Genomic DNA, 20,395 nt, shown 5'->3' with positions numbered 1-20,395 from the left:
ATAAAAAGGGGGCATCTGTAATATTTTCAACAATAAAGATAAACTTAAAAAAAAGAAAAGAAAAAGCCCAGAGTTACTCCAACTTCCCTACCAAAATCTGACAAAGCTAAAAGAGAAGAAACATGACCCAGATAGATCCAGTGTGGTTGAAAATAAATCAAGCAAGGTAGTTAAGCCCACCTCAGATGATTTATTGAGCACCTGCTATAGGTCTGTGCGTGGGTTTCATTTATTCATTCTGTTATTCAACAATATATACTGAGCACCCACTAGAAGCCAGAAGCAATGACATGCCCTAGCAATACTAAGATGAATGGACAGGAGGAAGCAAAATTAAAGCCATAATTACAGTGTGTTATATTACCAGCTACAGAAGGAGCTGCTATGGCCACGAGTACCCAGGTAAGTTGAATCAGAGAAGCTTCACAGTGGAGCCGACACGGGGCTGAGTTGTGAAGGACAGCTAGGACTTTACCTAGTGAAATGTGGTAAAGGAAGAGAAAATTATTCCAGGTCAGGGGAACAGCAAATGCAGAGGTGTGAGAGGGTGAGGGGTAGTCAGGTAAGCCGCTGGAGACAGGGATCCAGAACATGAAGACAGTCAAGTAGACTAAGCTTTGTTTTTCATGCCGTCTAGCACAATGCTGTCCACTAGCAAAACGAAACGATTTTTTAACTTTTTAAAAAATCTACCTTCCTTGGGCAAGAGACTCCAAGAGACTAGAGACTGGTGGCTGAGACAGCCTGTCCATGAGAGGCGGCTTCGAAACAGAAGAACAGGAACCTGTTTTTACTTCCTGGCTGTACAGCCTTAGACACCCGCCCAGCTCTCAGCGTCTGCCTCTTCCAGAAAGACTTCTAGGATTCCCAGAGTCCAAACAGAGTCCTCGGAAGGAAGGTAGGAAAAGCGTTTTAATGATGAAATTAAATCGGGGAAATTATGGATCCCCAGTCTACCATAAAATTTGTCTCCTTTCCAAGTCCTTGGAGTGCGGGTCGCACGTAGTTTTTTGCATGGGTGACAGATAGGAGTTCAAACAAGTTTCTGCTGGTGGTGAGCTGTGTGACTTGGAGGAAGTCGTGCAGCCTCTCAGGACATCATGTTTCTGGTCGCAGCACCTGCTGGGCTCCTAGGGCGCTTGGAGGAGACCCAGGGAAAGCACCCGCCGCAGATCCAGCCCGCCCTGGGCCTCCCGCGAAGTCACCGCCGTGTATCATCAGAGCCGCTGCGCTTACTCGACAGTCCTCACCTCGGAGCAGCCAGGGGGGACTCGGAAGGGCCCTGCGCGGGGTTTGCGCTCCAGGACCGCCCCGCCTGACGCAGACCCTGTAATGCCCCGAGAGGGCCCGGGAGGGGGCAGAGGGTACGGGGAGCCTGGAGGGAGGTGCTGGGGGCAGAGACGGGGATCGGCCGAGAACGAAGGAGGGAGAAGCTCCTCGGCTGGAGGGGGTGTGGCCAGGACCCGAGCCTGCGGGTGCGAGGGGGGAAGCCGGGGAGCGCCGCCTGGACGGCCGGGACTGCCCCCCACGGCTCGGCGCCCCCCCGCCCAGGACGGGCTCCCTGCAGGAGGGGGCGGCCAGGGGACGCGGCGGCAGGAAGGGGGCGCCGACCGCGTCCCACGTCGAGGCCAAGCAGAAGCTCGGCGGCGGGGCGCCCCGGGGGTGCGGGACGGGGGGCGGGCCGAGGGGCGGGGAGAGGGGCGCGGGCCGCGCTCCCGGCCGGCAGGGCGCCCGCGCCCGAGCCCGCCCTCAGGCTGGCCGGCCATGGGGCAGCCGTGCCAGGCGCCCTGGCCGCTGCTGCTGCTGCTGCTGCTGCCGCCGCGGGCGCTGCCCCGGGCGCTGCGCCGGGCGCCCTGCCCCGAGCCCTGCAGCTGCCCCCCCGACGGCGCCCTGCGCTGCCCCGGCCCGCGGGCCGGCCTCGCCCGACTGTGAGTACGCGGCGCCCGCCCCCTGCCCCGCTCTCCGCCGCCCCCTGGCACCTGGGGAACGCCGCCCCCCCCCCGCCCTCGCGGGGCGCCCAGGGCCAGGGCCGGCGCTCCTCACCTCGGCGGCGCCGGGGGGAGCCCCACTCGCTGGCGGCACGGGCCCCTTCCCCAGGGCTGGCCGGGCTGGGGGCGGGAACCCCCGGGCCACAGGGGCGCCTCGCTCCCTGACTGCCTGCAGCCACTGGAAGGGGACAGGGTGCGACGCTCCCGGCAGCCCTGTCTCTGCCCCGGGAAACCTTGCGTGGTCCCGAACCTTGGGCCTGCCGGGTTGGGAAACTGCGGTGGCTCTGGCGTCCTGGGTCCCCCAGGAAGGAGGCGCTCAGGCCCTGTGGCCGGGCGGCCTGGCCGCCCAACCTGACTGCGGGGAGCCGCCCCTCCCCGGCGCACCTGCCTCTCGGCGCGCCCGCCGGCCCTGCTCCACCCAGGCCAGGGCACGGGCGTTTCCGTCCAGGCCTAGGCAGGCAAGGCCCTGAGGCCTCCCTGGGCACAGCGCCGCCGCCTCCACACTCAGGGTGGCCAGGGGAATCCTGTGCATCAGCGCGCAGGTGAGGAAGCTGTTTGCTAAGATAATGGGGTGGAGAGGAGAAGGGGCCTTTCGTGCTAGTGTACCGGTGTCACCAGGTCTCCTTTCTTCAATTTAGAAAAAGATACCACACATGGTTATGATTCTATTTCTATGAAATGCCCAGATACACAGAAAGTAGATTAGAAGCGCCCAGGTTGTAGTAAAGGCCAGGTGATAGTTAATGGGTGCAGCTTTTGGGGATGACAAAAATTATCTAAAATTAGACTATGGTGATGCTTGCATAATTCCATGAATATACTAAAAACAATTGCTTTGTACACTCTAAATGGAATTTTATGGTATATGAATTACATTTCAATAAAGTTGTTACAAGAGAAGAGGGAACAGAAGTAGTGCTATAAAAGTATCCAAAAGGCACCAGACTGGTGGGGGTCTTGGCTATGTTCTAACAACTAGAGGTGATGGAATTCCATGCTGGGGGAGGAAAGAGACAAAGCCCCCTCCCCAATTCCTTGGGCCCCAGCAGTCGGTCAGAGGCCCACCTCACTGAGGGTCATCCCCTCCCTCCTGAGGGGCTGGGCTTCTCTCCTGGAAGAGTGAGTGGCCTTCAGGGAATATTTGTGGTTGACAGATTCGGTTTAAAGTTGAGGGGTTTATAGTAATTAGTTTCCATTCATTATCTTGTCAGTTCAATTCCCTAAAGGTGAGTACCATGCTGGTAGAATCCGTTTCAATCAATCAACAAATCTATGGGACCTGCCTTTAAGGCCCTAGCCCTTGTCCTTCTCTGACAAGCCCCTGGTCCTGTCTTATGAATGTGCCACCAACAGCCGTTTTCACTCACCTGGTCCTCATCAGACTGATTACAAGGCTCTGAGATCCAAAGAGATGGAATAATCTACCCAAGGCCCTAGAGCTATTGGGTAGCAAAGACACTTAACCTATTAATTACCTTTTTATATTTGCTTTCTTAGAAAGAAAATTACCCCTTCAGAGATATATATAATTTTTTCCCAGCTTCTCCAAAGTTGGCACTGAGTGGAGAACCCCTGGTGGGAGGCAGGAGTGGGTGAACCAAGTCCCAGCTCCTTTCAGATTCAGCTTTTCACTGAGATCTCTCAACAGTTCCTGCGGCCACATCCCTGGTGGCCTCAGGAGTGTACCCCTTCCCTGGAGAAGACTGAAGTGAAAAGAACAATACAAAATAAAAATCCTCTTGTTGCCCCACAGCACCGTTTAGAGGAGCCGAGAACCCCTCGGAAAGATTGTAAGGGCTGACTGGGTTGGGGGTGCAGTGGGAGACAAGATCAGGACTGCTAGCATGCTAAAACTGGCTGCTCTCGCTCCCGGCGAGGAGCTAGCTGTCGGTGCCCAGGCCCTGAAGCCCTTCGCCGTCCCTGAGGGATTCTGGAGAACCTTTGACGTCCTCCCTTCACATGCACTATCATGGCATCCACACCAGGAGCATCTTCTCCTAGACGTTCAGACCCTTTAGGTCAACAAGCATCTTCCCCTCACAGGGTCGGACTTCCTGAGGGTCAGACAGTTGAGAGATGACCTCAGCCTTCAGGCCAGGACCCCATGGAGGCAGAGCCAATAAAGGCCCAAACAAGGTCACTTTTTCATCAGGATATGGGGACGTCAGCATCACTATGACAAAAGACATGCATAGGAAGGAACAGGAGGGTAGATGCTTTAAGGCAATGTTCTTCAAACTGTGGTCCCCAGCCAGCAGCATGAGCATCGCCTGGGAAATGTTAGAAACACACCCTCTCGGGCCCCAGCCCCCATCTACTGAGCGAGAAACTGAGGGTGTGGTCCAGCAAACTGCGTTCAACCGGGGCCCCAGGTGATTCTGATGCTCGCTGAAGTTTGAGGCCCCAGGTGTTGCTCTCCACAGAGGATATAATCTTCTGGAAGGCAAAAAGTACGTTTTAAACTTCGTCGTGCCATTTACTTCCTTTCCCCACCCCCACCCCCCCCACACACACATCCACAATACCTACGTATTGCAAAAGGCAGCTGTGATCACATTAAAACCCCAAGTTCTGAGACATATGGAAAATAGGATTGAGAAAAGTTTTTCTTTAAAGAAGACTAGGGAAAGGAATCCATTGAGAAGGACAGACACTGACCACACAAGGGAAGGGGAGGAATAATACTTGGCGGAGTGGGGTCTCGGTGCAGGTGGGAGGAGAGCATTAGTCGTAGGTCACAGGGGAAGGGCCAGTCTTACGAAAGAATAGAGAGACTTCCGAGTTGTGGGCAAGAAGGCGGTCGGGTACAGGTGTAATTCCACATCGAGGCAAAGGGCAGGGAAAGCGCATGGGTTATGCTGAAATCCGCCTTCCTTCATGACGAAGGAACGAAATGGTAGGTGGTAACTACAAGATAGACAAATGTTATGAATCACAAGTTGCCAGGAGTTTGTAGAAAGAAGAGAGCTGAAACTGTAAGATCAGGCTCCCAGAAGAAGAGGGATGTGGCCTTGCACTGAGTTATCCGCATGACCTGACTCAGCGGGAGAAGGGGAGCACTCGGTGCTGGGGTTGGAGAAGGGGGGCACCACAGAGCACCTCAGGATTCAGAGGAGCCCCTCTGCAGGTGCTAGTTCATGTTTCAATCATTTCAGGCCTTGGTAGTCCCGTCTTTTAAGACCTCCAGCTAAAGTTCACTATTTGGTTTAAAGGTGGGGGAAAACCTGTGGATTGTAATTGCTTATCATCGACAAGACCACTCACTGCCTGCGAATTTTGAAAATGGCATTGTTCAATTGTTTATATCTCCCCATCCGTTCCATATTTTTTTTTAAACTTAGGTATTTAAAATCTAAAATATGATACAAAAAAAATAGCTTCCCACGTTTTCACTTGTTTTAATGGGGAATTTAAAAAATAATAGAAAAAAATGATTTAAAAAATTTTTTTTTCCTTTCCTTATTAGTTCCAGACAACTGGAAGGGAGAGAGAAAAATCTCACCTTGCCTATGGTTATATAAAAATCTTTGTCTCTATGACAACAGAAAGGTTGATCTGCTTGATATAGAAACAGCTTCTGAAAAATCTGTTTGTAAGAAAATGCTAATAATAATTATGGGAATTTATTTTTTGCATGTTGTTCCTACTAAACAGAGATTAAACTTTTAGACTTTATTATAAGACTCAATCCAGAGACTTGGAAATAAAATGTGCTGTATCCATGAGCCCAGTGTCCCAGGAGGATGTTAGCACCCCGACATTTTTCCTGAATGTCCATCTCCTTCCTCCTGCAGTGAAATTAGGGTCCAAAACAGTATTCAGTGTTGTAGAGGGATATACAGGAGGAGGGTGTGGTCCCTGTCCTTGAGGAGCCCACAGTCTATGTGGAAACACACCCAAGAGACTGATGTACATGGGGAAAGAGGCAACAAGGCCCTAAGGAAATCAGAGAATAGACCAATCACTGTGGACTGAAATCCCCAAGGGCTTCATGAGCCAAGGGTCATAGGCTGACCTTGAAGGGGGAAAGGAAAGGAAAGTCCAGGTGTAAGAACCACAGGTTTTAGTAGACTAGAGAAGCACAGATAAGGTTGAATGGATTTTTCTCTTATTATGCTTCTCCCAGGCTCTTTGGGGGAATTTTTTTTTAAGAGAAGATATGAAGTCACCAAAAACATTTGATTAAATTACCCAGAGAGTTGTGCATAAAGAAAAAATTCCAGTATGTAGTTCTTGACTAATAACTTTCAAAGTCATTCTTGGACAGTTAATTAAAAGACATTTAAGTAAACATCATGATTTGGAGTCATTTCCCCATGAAGCATTCCCCCAATGTCACCTCCCATCCCACCCCACCCCCCACGCACACGTACTTGCTTCAAAACCTTGTACTCACATATGTTTTTGCACATATCCCACCACAATGTAGCCATTCATTTAATGTGTGCCTCTTCCGCTAGAGCAGGGTTCTCAGCCTCAGCGCAATTGACACTTGGAGTCAGGTAATCATTTGTTGTGGGGGCTGTTTCGTGCACTGTGGGACGCTTAGCATCATCACTGCCTCTACCCACTAGGTGCCCTCCCAAATGGTGACAACCGAAAATGTCCCTAGACATTTGCCACATGGCCCCTGGGGGTAAAATCGGCCCCCCTTGGTTTTGAATCATTGTGCTAAAGTCAGAACCAACTGAAGAGGTCTCATTCAACTCAAGATTCCCAGAATTTTGCAGGTAGTGTGATTAAACTGTTCACTGAGCTACGTACATGATCAAGCTGCGCAGACAGCTGAATGAGAACAGTGAACCAGCGGCAAAAGGAAGCCCACATGTTAGTTAGCATGTACCATATCTAAATTTAGCATGTTAATTAGCATGTACCGTATCTAAACGTCATTTTAAAAGTCTGCATCCTAGAAAACAGGCAGGCAGGGGGTGCTATGGGTACTGGAGGGAGTTCTGTGTTATATCAACATCTAGGGCCCAGATTTTGCAGACCCCCAGGTCTGTCCTCTGAATGGGCCATAGTAGACATATCAGCTTCAGAGAAACAAGACTGGAAGCCTACCTATATTACTATAGCCCATCCAGATTGTTTTAATTTTTATTGTCTACTTGTTTTAACTCACTCATTAGGAAAAAAATCAATACCCAGCCCAGGATCCATTAAAGCAAAACAAAAACACCAGCAAGGCAGCCTGAATGGAGACCAATGGGTTTCTAGTCCGGAACACCAGGTAGGAGCCCACAGAGCAGAGGGGAAGGCTACTAAACTCTTACAAGTAGGACAGTTTGGCCTGTCCTCAGCTTCCCTAAAGCTGATCAGACCAAAAACAAATCTCAGAATTCAGAAAGCTCATGTCCCACCTCCCTACCCCATAAAAGCAAAGGCCCCAGGTAGCAGTTGATCTTTAACTTTAGTTCTGACTCAGCTCCCCCGGCTCTACCTCCAAGGCAGTTCTTAAACATGGCTGTGCCCATAAACAAGCTCCTTGGGGGAAGCTTTGCAAGAACCAGATTTTATTACTTTAAAAATCATCCTTTGGGGAAAAGTGAATGATGGCCCCTAGTGAGACACTAAAAAGCAAGCGATAGAGTTCCCAAACTCTCAGTGGAAGTGTAGAGCCAAAAGGTTCACATACGGACGTTTCTGGCATTGGACCCGGCTCCCCCCTTGGAGAGCAATCATTCCTCGGGGTTTTTCTTGCCATATTCTTCTTTTTTATTTCAAAAGCAGAGTTACATTCAAGGCTCAAGTTCTGCTTCTTTACCCACCTCTATCTTCTTTCTAAACCCCTCAATTTGGCTTCTTTTCATCTCTTAAAGTGAGGCTTGAAGGCTTTCTTTCCAAAATATAACCTCCCAGAGTAGCTGCACCAGACAGCCATGTGAAACTCTGACCTTACACAAGGAACACTAAGGCCAGCTGGGCCACAGTGGTGGGAGAGGCCCTGCTGCTCACGCCCAGACCCCAGAGGGCTGGCTCCACGGGAGCATGTGTTCTGTTCTGGCAGCTCCCCTTGGCGTGCGAAGAATCACATTCAATGCAGATTTTAGCAAGTCTCCCACTAGCTATGTTTTTTTAAAGAAGGGAATTAAAATAATCCCTCCTACCAGGCAGGTGGGCTCTCTGACTTGGTGGGCAGCTTCTAGCAGCTTCTCTACATGGTCCTCAGTTACTCCAGCTTCTGCCCCACTGGGAGATGAAACCCTCTCCCGGCCAGCAAACCATTCACAGCTGCTCTGTGTGGCCCTGAGCCACAGCTCTGCAATGCCACCAGAGCCAAATTCAGATTCATCCTTGACTCTGCATGAGCAAGAGCAGACAGCATTTCTCAGCCCACAGGGATGGGGATACTCTGGTATGACAGGGTAGGAGGGTTCAACACAGCCCCCAAATGACTGAATTGATCGACAGGGCAAAGACCAGGCAGACCTGAGTTCTAGCACCAGGTCTCTTTTCCCTAATTTGCACTGTGGGTTCAGGCTACTGATAAAACCTCTGAGCTCTCTGTAAAAGGGGTGTGATGATTCCTGCCCCTGAGTGGGTGTGACTGTGTAAAGATAAAGGAGACAGCAGAGCCAAAAGTACTGGGAAGTAAAGGTCTCACATAACTACAAAGTATTATTGTTACAATCTGGTGATGCAGAGAAGACTGCATTTACTGCTCAACCTCATAACCCACATATGAGGTTGAACAGTAAATATCAGTATTCCAAGGGGCAGGCCTGATGGGCCAGTTTTGTTCTTGGTAGCTGTTAATTAGAGAAAACGACCCACTAGGTCTTCTCAACCTTGAAGGTAAATAAGTTAGAATCCCCAAGAGCAGAGCTCTTTATTGCCTGGAGTCGGATATGCTGGTCTTTTCAGCCCAGGCTGAGCTCTCTCTCAAACATGCCACCTAACACCTGATTATAGGCTGTTTTCTGTGTTCAATCGGGTCACTCCTGTCTGCCCAGCGAGAGCGTCTGAGCCCATTCAGCCTCCTTCTTTTCCCCATTCCCCATCCCTAAGCCTCAGGCTGGACACATAGAAACCCTTCAGGTCAGACTTGTTGACCACTCAGGAACTAAACACTGAATTGGACAGGTCAACGCGCAGGACCCAGTGAGTCTTCAGGCTGTAGGAGAGAGAGGACTACAGTCTTCAGATGATGACAGGGAATGATAGAAGGTGATAAAAGCCAAATAAAGCTTATGAACAAAGTCCAATAGGAGTTCAGAGAAGGGAACCTTCCCTTCTAGCCAAAGTAACAAAAAAGGTTTGGTGGAGGTATTATTTGAGCTGCAGTTTTTTAAGCCTCACCCTCCATAGGGGCAGCTGGGTTAATGTCGTTATCCCATAAGGTCAGTCCTAGCCTTTGACACCAGCTGGAAAGGCCACTGGGAAACCACTCTACAAAGTTTTCTGCTCCCTCAGTGACCACCAGCACATGTCCTGCCTGTGTGAGGGAGCGTCAGTGGGACAGTGGGCCACTTCCATTGGAAACCTTGGGTAGGGCTCTGAGAAGGCTTTTCTCATTTGCAAGCACCAGAAATCATCTCTGACGAACTTAATCATAAGAGATGAAATCACAAGAATAAGGGGGGAGAAGGATGTGGGCAAGATCCAGAGAGAATCTGGCACGTTAGCAGGAAGAGGGGAGGGAACTTCTTTCTAGATTCCACCATCACAATGAATCAGCTCCAAAGACTCCTTCTGTCTGTTACGGGTTTAATTTCCCAGGAGAGAGAATCTGGCTGCCTCCCCCCTGCCCCACCCCAAGGCAGAAGCACATGAGCCCGGTCAGTGAGGTGCTTCTGCCCTGATGCAATCAGCAGTGACATGCTCCCAGAGAAGGGGCATTTCTGAGCCAGGCAACCACACAAGTTATCACCGGAGAGCACACATGCCGGTCATTTCGGGCACTTCAAACCCATCCTCAGGTTAATTAAAATATGTGGTATATTGGCCACAACCATGTTTTACAGGATCACTAAAAAGTAAAACATAAAATAGTTTTTAGGTGCCTGGACACAGAAGCTTGTAATGAAAGAGCTTCCTGAAGCATGTCTGCAATGTCCCTGCCCTGACGGCATAATATTCTCTGCTTCTAAAAAATATTTTTGAGAAATCATTACAGATGATGCAGACATTCCCCCCGGAAGAATTCAACATGCAATTTTATTTGCCAGAGTTATTCTTGTCATGTTATATTATTGCTAGGAGAATTCTAGTTTAGGGGATAAAGATTGGATCATTTTGCTTTGTGTCTTTAGAAAACTTGAAATGGGTTTTGAGTGAGGGCTCAGATGTATTTACCATTTTCCTCTGAGGCTTTATATTTTTAATTTAGTTGTAGCACAAATGACTTGGAAAATCCATTATCCAGGAATCTTCTTGAGCATCTTGGTTCACACTATAACTCATGAGAACTAGCAGCTCCCCGGGTGCTCTGGAATGCTGGCTGAGAGGACGGTCCCTCCGTTGGCCTTTCCAGTGGTAGACTTCCAACTCACTGCACCTTTCAAATCAGCGAGCACATGCGAACTCTGCAGAGTGGCTCCCGAGAGTTGAAATATTTAAAGGGAAGTTATTCATTACCATTTCTTTAAAAGCTATCAGGTGAGGCCTAGAAGAGATACCTGGACCTAAAAGAAAGGTGCCACTTGGGTGTGTTCACCCTTCCTCTCAGTTGTCCTATGTATGATCAGCAGATAGTCAAGTGTCAGGGACAAGTCTCAGTTTTCTAAGCTTAAGGATGACCCGAGACAAATAGAAGAGTATATTCCAAAGTCCTGAAGCCACCCTACCCCACCCCGGACAAGGAAGTAGAGTTACCATAAGCATAAGTGGGGTAGCTTGAGTTTTTTAGTCAGCAGCTATGAATTAAAAGGACTCACTGTGCCCTTATCTTGTGCTTGATGCAGTAGCAGTATTATATAAACATTTTCTTATTTAATCTCAAAAGTCTCTGGGTTAATTAGCATCATCATCATTTATAGATATGGACTGAAGCAATGATTTGAACCCAGACAGCCTGGCTGCAGAGGATACACTCTTCATTACCCCACTGCATTGCTTCCAGAGAGAAAGCACATGCGATTGGTGGTGAAAACAACACTCCTTAAAGTATGTAGCACCTGAGATTAACCAAGGGTAGGACTTGACCAGCAGAGAAGTGCAGATGTGCCAGATGGTGGAGACAGTGTGAGTGAAGGCAGGGAAGTGAGGCAAGTTCAGGAAACACGATAGTCTGGTTTCTCTAAGGAGGCTGTCCAGAAGAACTGTCATGTGAGTCACACGTGTAATTTTTATTTTCTTATAGCCACATTTAAAAAGCTTTTAAAAGGTGAAATTAGTTTTAATAAAATATTTTATTTAATCCATTATGTACAAAATACTATCATTTCAACATGTAATCACTATAAAATTATTAATGAGGTACATTACATTCTTTTTCTTGCCAAGTCTTCAACAGCTGGTGTGTATTTGACACTTACAGTGCATTCAGTTTGGACTGGCCATATTTCAAGTGTTCAGTGGCTATGTGGCTAGTGGCTGTGGTGCTGGACAGCACAAGTTTAGTGTACTAGTTATATGAGGGGAATGGTGGGTGACAGGGCTGACAAATGAAGTTTAAGCCTTTATTTGGAGGGCCTTGAATGCAAGACTGAGACACCTGTAGATGCCTGAGTATAAGAGTGATACAGTAGGAGTTGTGAGGAAGATTAAGCTCGACTGGGCAGGGGAAACCCAGGACAGGGTGAGAGGAAACCAATTGGGGGAGTATAGAATGGTCAAGGTGGAGAAAATAAAGGCCAAGAAGAGTGGCAGTGGGAGAGGAATAAAGGGGCTAGAAACAAGAGATGTGTGACGGCAGAAGCCAGCAGAGACTGGGTGTCCAATGGTGGAACAGAAGAAATGTTCACATAAGGCACCTGGCAAATTTCAAATCACAGTGTAGTAAAAAACAAAGAAATAAACAAACAAACAAAAAACTATGTAGTTATTAAGTGCTGAGGAGAACAGAGGAGAGAAAGGAATAACATCTGGTAGGCTCTGAAGCTTCATGGAGGAAGAGGAATTTGAGCTGCATCTTTGGTGTTGAAGACTGTGAGCACATGCCCTCAAGAAGCTGGTGGCTTTGTCAGAAAGCTAGGTTTTCACAGGAGAAGCAGACGATTGTGTAGCAGGGTGTATGAACAACCCCCCAAAGGAAGAGCACTGATGTGATTTGATTAGGGAAGGACACAGCACTGGACCAGGAATGAAGTGACCTGTTCTAGTCCAGACCTGCCACTGAATTGCCACGTGGTTTCAGGGAAGTCTTTTCACTTTTCCTAACTTAAGGTTTTTTATCTGCAAAGTGAGGGGTTGGATCAAACCACCTGCAAGTGGCCCTTTCACTCTGATTCCTTGAGCCTAATACAATGCGTGCTTAAAGAAGTGGTCAAACAATAGTCAAAACTACCTGGATGTATTTTTAACGCATGTCCCAAAATGTTTTGATGTAAAACTTAACATATTGGATGTCCAGCTATGCTGACTTCATATTTCAGTTAACATGGAAGTCTTAGCTCCCTCAAGGTAAATGCTAAAGACAAGAGGCCAACAAATGAAGACATACCCAGCAATGAAGTTACCAAATAGATTGATGCATTTTAAATAGCAGAGATTTAAAAAACATTTGGAAAGAGAAAATCCATTTTATTTCATTCCAAGATGAAAGCAAGTTTATTGTAATTACTGAGCAGCTTTGAAAAGAATACAGGAATTCTTAAGGCTCTGTTAAATATAGAACAAGGTCTTACATAATAAATACAAAAACATTAACATTCTTTTGAATTTAAATAAAGTACTGCTTCTCCCTCCCATTTCAATGAGTTCATTAGGCAAAAAAAGCTTTGACCAGTTCTGATTTCTCTCTTTTTCTCTCCCTTTGATTTTGTAGCGTTTTAAAATTCAAGATGTGTAGCTCCAGCAATAAACTAATCATCTGTAAAAGATGGATGGATGTTTGTAGCTTTCCTAAATCGATCATATAGATGGCTTTTCTAAACAATTAGAGGGAAGTGAATAAAAATATTTCACTTCTGTCATGCTGGGCAGAAGTGAGGCAGGAGAGTAGGAAGCTAGAAAAATTCCTTGACAAGTAGGATGGGGAAACTGAGACAGATAGCTGGTTCAGACTGGCCTCCTCCAGCACCCTGACTCACCCGCCTCCTCCCATGAATGACACTCCCTTAAGCATTAAGCCCTCGAGACGATTAGGTTATGATCAGCTTCACCGGCATCATAACTAATTACAAGATCCCAGAACTAGGGTGAGCGCTTTATTTCAGTCCTAAGGAACAGAGGCTGCTTCTACTTCAACTTTAACTACACCTGGAAGCGTTGGGAACTTGCAGGCAGGATTCTTGAGTAGATGGAGGTTCCAGAAATGATGAAACTAAGGCAGCCTTTGTCATCCAATCTAAGTATTTATTTCAACATCTGTGCCAAAGGCTCTTGGTCAAGGTGGGTTTTGGCCATAATCCAGGTGTCACCTATGTTACATCATTCATTCATTTAGAAATTAAAGTTTAAAACTGTAAAAAGGACTGTGAAGGTGTAGTGAATGTAAGCAGCTGCATGGTTTCACGGCCACATTCTTCTATAGCCATCTCACTTTTCAGGAGGCAGAGAGAACTCCCCACGCCGCAAGTTCAAACTCGCATTTGCCCACGAACCCTGGCTCTTCACCACCCGTCTGAGATGCAGAGTTTGGAAGCGTCACTCTCTTTGTCTGAGACAGAAAAGACTCTGTCCCTCCTATATTTTTCTTTGCTTTATGCATAGCTTTCATGCCTTTTTGGCCCTTGACAGCAGAGTCACTGAACTGCCCTTGCCTTTGGCTGTTTTTTCCAGTTTTCCTTGGCCTCTGCGCCGTATCTAATGATAGCGACTAGACCTTTCCACAGGAGTTCCTTAAGTTCGCAAAATTATTGGAATAGATGCAGGCCTAACTTAAAAAAGGAAGGAAGGAGGGAAGGGAACGATGAAAGAACTCAACGCATCAAAATAAAACTTCTCTTTTCTATTTGTCTCTAGCACGGAGTGAAGGTGATCGTATCTCTTCATTCACGTAACATTATCATTGGTCCACCCCAAGCCCCTCTCTGTTACTAGTTGTTTATTTTATCCCCTCTCCTACTGCCCTTTGATTCACCGTGGGCAACCATCCTAATGTGTGTTTACATGTTTTCTTCTTAAATGTCTATGTTTGCTGTGCCAGTGTTTTGATTCTACAAGTGGTATTCCATATATACCTCTCTGTCTCCCGAATCTCCTTTCCTCTCAGCACCGTGACTCCAAGGCGCCGGGCTCCGCTCCGCGTGCTCTCAGCCTCTTGCCTCCGGCCGCGGCCAGTTGCCGGGCGGGCGCCCCCCGGCCTCCCCTTCCCCGCACTGGGCAGCGGGCACCCAGGCTGCCCCCAGGAAGCCCGTCCCCACGGTCACGGGGCGGGAGCCAACCAGGTTAAATACAGGAGACTGACGCTTGAATGCTTGGGAACTGCTGACAGTTGAAGATGCTTCAGAAATAAAGACGTGACATCTCAAAATACAAACACAAGTCAGCGAAAAAAACAGCTTCGGATTTACAAAAGCACCCCCCACCTGGCTTCCCGAGAACACGGCCTGACCGGCTGGGCGCTCCTGCCTCACCGGCCCTCTCCCCGCCTCTGGCCCCCGGGCCCCTGCCTCGCCCCAGCCGCACCCGCAAGGCGACCTGCTGTCGGCTGGGGGTTCCTTCTATGGCGGGAACTCAGTCCCTCTGCCTTCCTGCTCTGTGGCATCCGCGTCAACTTCAAAATTTCATCTTGCACCGGGGCCTTTCCAGCCCGGGGGCGGCCAGCGCACGACCCAGCGCTTCTCCCTTCCTCTGACCGGTGCCCCTCGTGTCTCACCCCGCATCAATCAACAGCTCAGACCTCCCGGGTCAGCCTGCGCCACACTGTCCCCGAGGGCCACGCGGTGCCCTGCGGAGAGGAGCCTGCGGAGAGGCTCGCCCCGGCCATTTGCATATAAATGGCTCTGAAGGGCTCGTGGAAGCTTTTATGGAAACACTTTCCCAAATATGTTCTGCGCTGCATTATCCCCGCAGTAAAGATTCTGGAATCAGAATTTGGCTGTCAGTTTTATTGATGTTGCATGGGGTACAGCAGAATACAGCTTTCTCTTCTGGAAATTTATTGACTTGGCAGTGCAGAGAGCAATAAAACTGTGTTTTTAATCAGTAAGCCAAGCGGACATGATTCCAGAAGAAATATAGGAAGCAAACATGCCATCGTAAGAAGATTTGTCCCCCACTGTCCCTGTTCTTCTTGGATGCCCTGTTAAATAAGTTTGGGTGTTGAGCGATGCGCTTGGGGGACTGTCTTCAGGAGCAGAGTCAGAGGACCAAGTTTGGATCTTCCTCAAGGTTGTACCACCTCCGAGAGGCTGCTGAGTGAAAGTGCTTTTCTGAAATGAAATGTCTTCGCGTCAGCCCCTAGAGAGGAACTGCTGGTAAGGTGCTTTGCAGAAGGAATATCGAGAGTGTGGCATGCCTCCCCTCAAGAGAAGCAAGGTTACAGGGCCTGCCCCTGCGCCATGCTCACCGAGAGAGGGTTACCTGGGTGTACATCCGAAGGAGATGAAATCACCACCTCCAAGTGGTGTCCGCACTCCCGCGTTCACTGCAGCGTTATTCATAACGGCCAAGATAAGGACACACCCTAAGTGTCCTTTGACAAATGAATAGGTAGAAAATGTGTGGTGTGTGTATATATATATATATGCAATGGAATAATTTCAGCCATAAAAAAAGAAGGAACTCCGCCGTTTCTGACAGTATGAAATGACCCCGGGGGGCATCATGCTAAGTGAAATAAGCCGGACAGAGAAAAACAAATATTGTATGTTATCACCTATATGTGGACTCTTAAAAATATATATTTAAAGCTGATTTCATAGAAACAGAGAACAGAATGGTTGCCAGGGCCTGGGAAGAAAGAAAATGGAGAGATAGGTCAAAGGGTACAAACTATCAGTTATAAGAGGAATAAGTCCTGAGGATCTAATGTGCAGCATGGTGACTATAGTTAATACACAGGACTGTACACTAGAAAGTTGCTGTGAGTGCACCTTAAGTGTTCTCACCACACACAAAAAGAGTTAACTATGGGAGGCTATGTACATGTTAATGATCTTTATCTTGGTAATCACTCCACACTGTATATCAAATCATCATCTCGTACACCTTAAATACATACGAATATGTTTGTCAATGATCCCTTGATAAAGTTGGGGAGGAAAGGAACAAAGAGAAAGTGAATTAGGAGTCATGTGCTTTGGCCCGGTATTGCCAGTGGGAAGAACATTTGGACTCAGTCTATTTGGTCATGTCACCGTGTTCAAATTACTTAATCTCTTTGAGATCCAGTTTCTTCTGCTCTCCAAGGGGAATACTCACCTCGCTCCACTACTGAGTGGATTTAACAAGGTTATGGGTGGGTGGGTGTCACTCCCACAGCACCTTGCACTGGCAGCAAGTCCCTGGAACGCTGAGCCATCTCACGGGTTCAGTCTGCTCGTCATGGAGGTGTTCTTTCCTGCCAGCTAAGGCAGCCTCTGCTGCAGAGAGGCATGAAAAGCAGCGTCTCCCTCCTCTGTTCTCATATTCATGATATCCGTGTCCCACCTGAAATGTGCTGCTCCTCTCCCCTTCTCTCCGCCAGTCCTCGGGCTAAACCCTTGAATCATCGTAGATGCTTGATACATGTTGGTTGAAAATTCATCTCTGCCCGCAGATGCTTTCTTCTGAGTTATCTTAACTCCAGTTTCCTTTATCACTTGTATATCATCCTGTTCCAGTTTTTGCTGTTGCTGAGTAATCGCTCTATTCTCTACTCTTATGTAATGCATAATTTTTATCTCAATTCAAGAACACTCAGATTGTTCCTCTGCTTGTGAGTGCCTGAAGGAAATGCTCCATAGATGTTCCGCCGAAATAGCATGAGATGTCCGTGTGATTTAACCATATTAGCAAGTGCTCTTGGGATAATATTGAAATAGGCTGCCTGGAGAAGATGGAGCATGTTCTTAATGAACCTTCCCTTCTCCTGTCTGCCTGATTTTCAATTGCATTTTCCCCATTCATTTCTCTGTTCTACTCAAAAAAGCTTGTTTTCCTCTCAACCAAGCCTATAGGGCCACTCTAGAACTATGTATTAACTATTTACTTGGTGCCAAGCCCTATCCTTTACATGGGTTACCTTGATTAATCATCACAACATCGCTGTGAATTTGGAATTATTATTTCAGTTTTATATATGAAGACACTAAGAGAGGGGGCTTAAATAACATGCTCAGGGTCACATAGCAAGGTAGCGAGAGAGTGGGGATTTGCACTTGGGTGTGTCTGATCCCAAAGTTCAGGATCTAAACCAAAAAATTACACACTGTTTGATATAGACCAAGAATAAGTCATAACACATCTCTTTATGGATATAAGTTAAAATTCTCAACCTAGATTCAGTTGTTGAGAACTCTGTAGTCACACACACACACACACACACACACACACACACACACACACATTTTATTGATGAACTTAAAAAGGCACCCAATCTTAAATCTTAAACTCTTGGCCTTCCTTTTTTTCTTTTCTAGATCACTCACCTATCTCCCTATCAAAGTAATTCCATCTCAAGCTTTCAGAGGACTTAATGAAGTCGTAAAAATGTAAGTAAGATACTGCATATCAAAAGACATTCATAATTGGAATAATACATTTTTTCTAAGAGAAAGCATAGTTGAAAGGGTAATGTTTCTAGAAGAGAAACTGTATTTGGGAAACCCTAGTACTTTTATCTTTTTAATACAAATAATATCTAGGGACCTTTGAAGAAGGGTATGATTTTCAAGAGTCATTAAAATCTAGATAATTAACTTTGCTTTAATGAAGTGAATGTATTTTGATAAGTGATGATAAACTTCTCAAGTAGAAATGATAGATTCCGAGCATAAAAATTCTCCTGCTATACCAGTTATTCCCTCTATCACATTTTTTTTTAAATATATATTTTATTGATTTCAGAGAGAGGAAGGGAGAGGGAGAGAGAGAGAGAAACATCAATGATGAGAGAGTCATTGATCGGCTGCCTCCTGCACGCAACCTGGGCATGTGCCCTGACCAGGAATCAAACCGCAATCTCTTAGATCCTAGGTTGATGCTCAACTGCTGAGCCACACCCGGCTGGGCCCCCTGTCACATTTTAAGGTAACACCCATATGGAAGAAAACGTATTGGAAGTTTATTGTGCATGAGAATATAATGTTTGTATCTAAAACACAATAAGCAATGACAAAAACACAATATTTATAGCCTTATTGATAAAAGGTACTTATCAAAGTGTAGAGCAGCCTTATAAGGCAGTGTCATCTCACATTCATGTCAGATGTAACTTCAGTCCTTTGCCCTGGGTCTCAGCTTCTATGGTCCAGGACCGCATCCATGGAGAGAGACCTTTCTCAGTACTCCAGGATTCCAGCATCCTCCTTAATGTTAGCCTGAACCAAAGGATCGAATGGGCCTTTAGCTCCAGAGGACATCTCTGATCTTAACAATCCATTGGGCTTTCAAAGCTATTCCAGCTCCTTGAGGAACCTCTGACTGCTCTTTGGGATATTAGCAAGCAATGACCATAGTAAAAGTAACTACTGAAGAATTAGTGCATATTATGAGAAATTCACTGCAGGTTGCAGAAATGTCAGTTTGCTTGAACCTAACTCTTACTCTTCTGCTCTCAAGTTATAAACGTTGAGTTTTGAGAACTTTTAATGCATTGAGACATCCTGGTGAGAAAATCAGCCACAGTTAACTAAATAAACTATTAAGTAGGAATAAGATGAATCAGCCCAGGAATGATCCATTATTGTATTGTTCATAAAATACATTAACTGCCTTAGGCTCAGCCTTTCTGTGGCCTAAAGCTCTCATGAAGTTTGAAGTCTTCAGTGAATGTTAACCTTAAAAAACACACAAATGTACAATTTGTGAATTTGAGACTTTTTTCTTAGCTGGCAGCAAATAGTAACTTAGGTTGAGATTTTAGAATAACAGTGACAGTACCTATATGTTTGGGGGTGGTATATGGCAAAACTGTTTACTTTTGTGTCTTTTTTAAACAAAAATCATTTCATTCATTAATCCATCCATTCATTCATTCCCAATGTGCCAGGCATTATGAGTCACCAGGGTTCACAAAGTGAGAAAAAGAGTCAAAGAAATAGACAGTCACAACCCAAGAAAGACACTATGTGCAGGAGTTGACTGCCTTGCATTTGCCTCAGCACGGGATTTGGGGAAAAGGGAAAGAGTTATGAAAAAATGAATCCAACCCTATTAAAACCTCACTAGAATGATGGAGTTGGGAACCCAGATAGCTTGGTCCTGGTCCTGAAACCTTCCTATTATCACTAGGTACCTCTGGTGTAGCCACTATGGAAAACAATAAAGAGGGTCCTCAAAAAATTTAAAATGGGACTGCCATATGACCCAGTGATTCCACTTTTGGGTATATATCCAAAGAAACCCAAAACACCAATTAGGAAGAATATATGCACCCCTATGTTCATTGCAGCATTATCTACAATGGCCAAGATATGGAAGCAATCCAAGTGCCCACCAATAGATAAGTGGATAAAAAAAAAAAAAGCTGTGGTACATTTACATGATGGAATATTACTCAGCCATGAAAAAGAACAAAATCTTACCATTTGCAACAGCATGGATGGACCTGGGCGGTATTATGCTAAGTAAAATGAGCCAGTCAGAGAAAGATAAATACCACATGATTTTACTTAAATGTGGAATTTAAAGAACAAAATAAATGAACAAACAACGCTGAAACAGACTCATAGATACAGAAAACACACTGATAGTTGCCAGAGAAGAGGGAGTTGGGGGACTGGGTGGAAAAAGTGAAGGGATTAAGAAACTCAAATTGGTAGTTACGAAATAGTCATGGGAATATAAAGTACAGCATAGGGAATATAATCGATAATATTGTAATAACTGTATGGTGCCAGGTCAGGGTGAACACTTCGTAAAGTGTATGATTGCCTAACCATTATGCCGTACGCCTGAAACTAATACAAAATAATATCGAATGTAAACTAATTGAAAAAAATTTTTAAAGAAATGATATGGACATAAATAAAAGGTAGATGGGGGAAAAAACACTAGGTGCCTCTCCTCTTAGAAACTCAGTTTTCGGAACTGTAAAACAGGGAATCTGACTAGATTTTCTCAAAGGGCCCGTCCAGTTCTAATAATCTATGAAACCATCTCATAATAAATAAGAAGGAAAAAAAACAACCCTGTTGTAATAAACAGGGGTTACC

General features: G+C 46.3%; 1 protein-coding gene across 2 annotated transcripts in view; it reads left to right on the top strand.

The window, feature by feature from the left end:
* The first annotated feature begins 1,754 nt into the window (after window positions 1-1,754).
* The window catches only part of LHCGR (luteinizing hormone/choriogonadotropin receptor), a 45,961-nt gene continuing 27,320 nt past the window's right edge, over window positions 1,755-20,395 (top strand). For both annotated transcript variants that reach the window (XM_081156482.1, XM_081156483.1), the window contains exons 1-2: window positions 1,755-1,928; window positions 17,660-17,731. In XM_081156482.1, coding sequence (XP_081012608.1) covers window positions 1,765-1,928; window positions 17,660-17,731 — 236 coding nt within the window. In that variant the 5' untranslated portion in view covers window positions 1,755-1,764. The remainder of the gene's footprint in view (window positions 1,929-17,659; window positions 17,732-20,395) is intronic.

Source organism: Miniopterus schreibersii (assembly GCF_964146895.1).
Source record: "Miniopterus schreibersii genome assembly, chromosome: 13".
In the NCBI taxonomy this organism is placed as follows: Eukaryota; Metazoa; Chordata; class Mammalia; order Chiroptera; family Miniopteridae; genus Miniopterus; species Miniopterus schreibersii.
The sequence above is the reverse complement of the archived record's forward strand: the minus strand, read 5'-3'. Positions and strand labels throughout refer to the sequence as shown.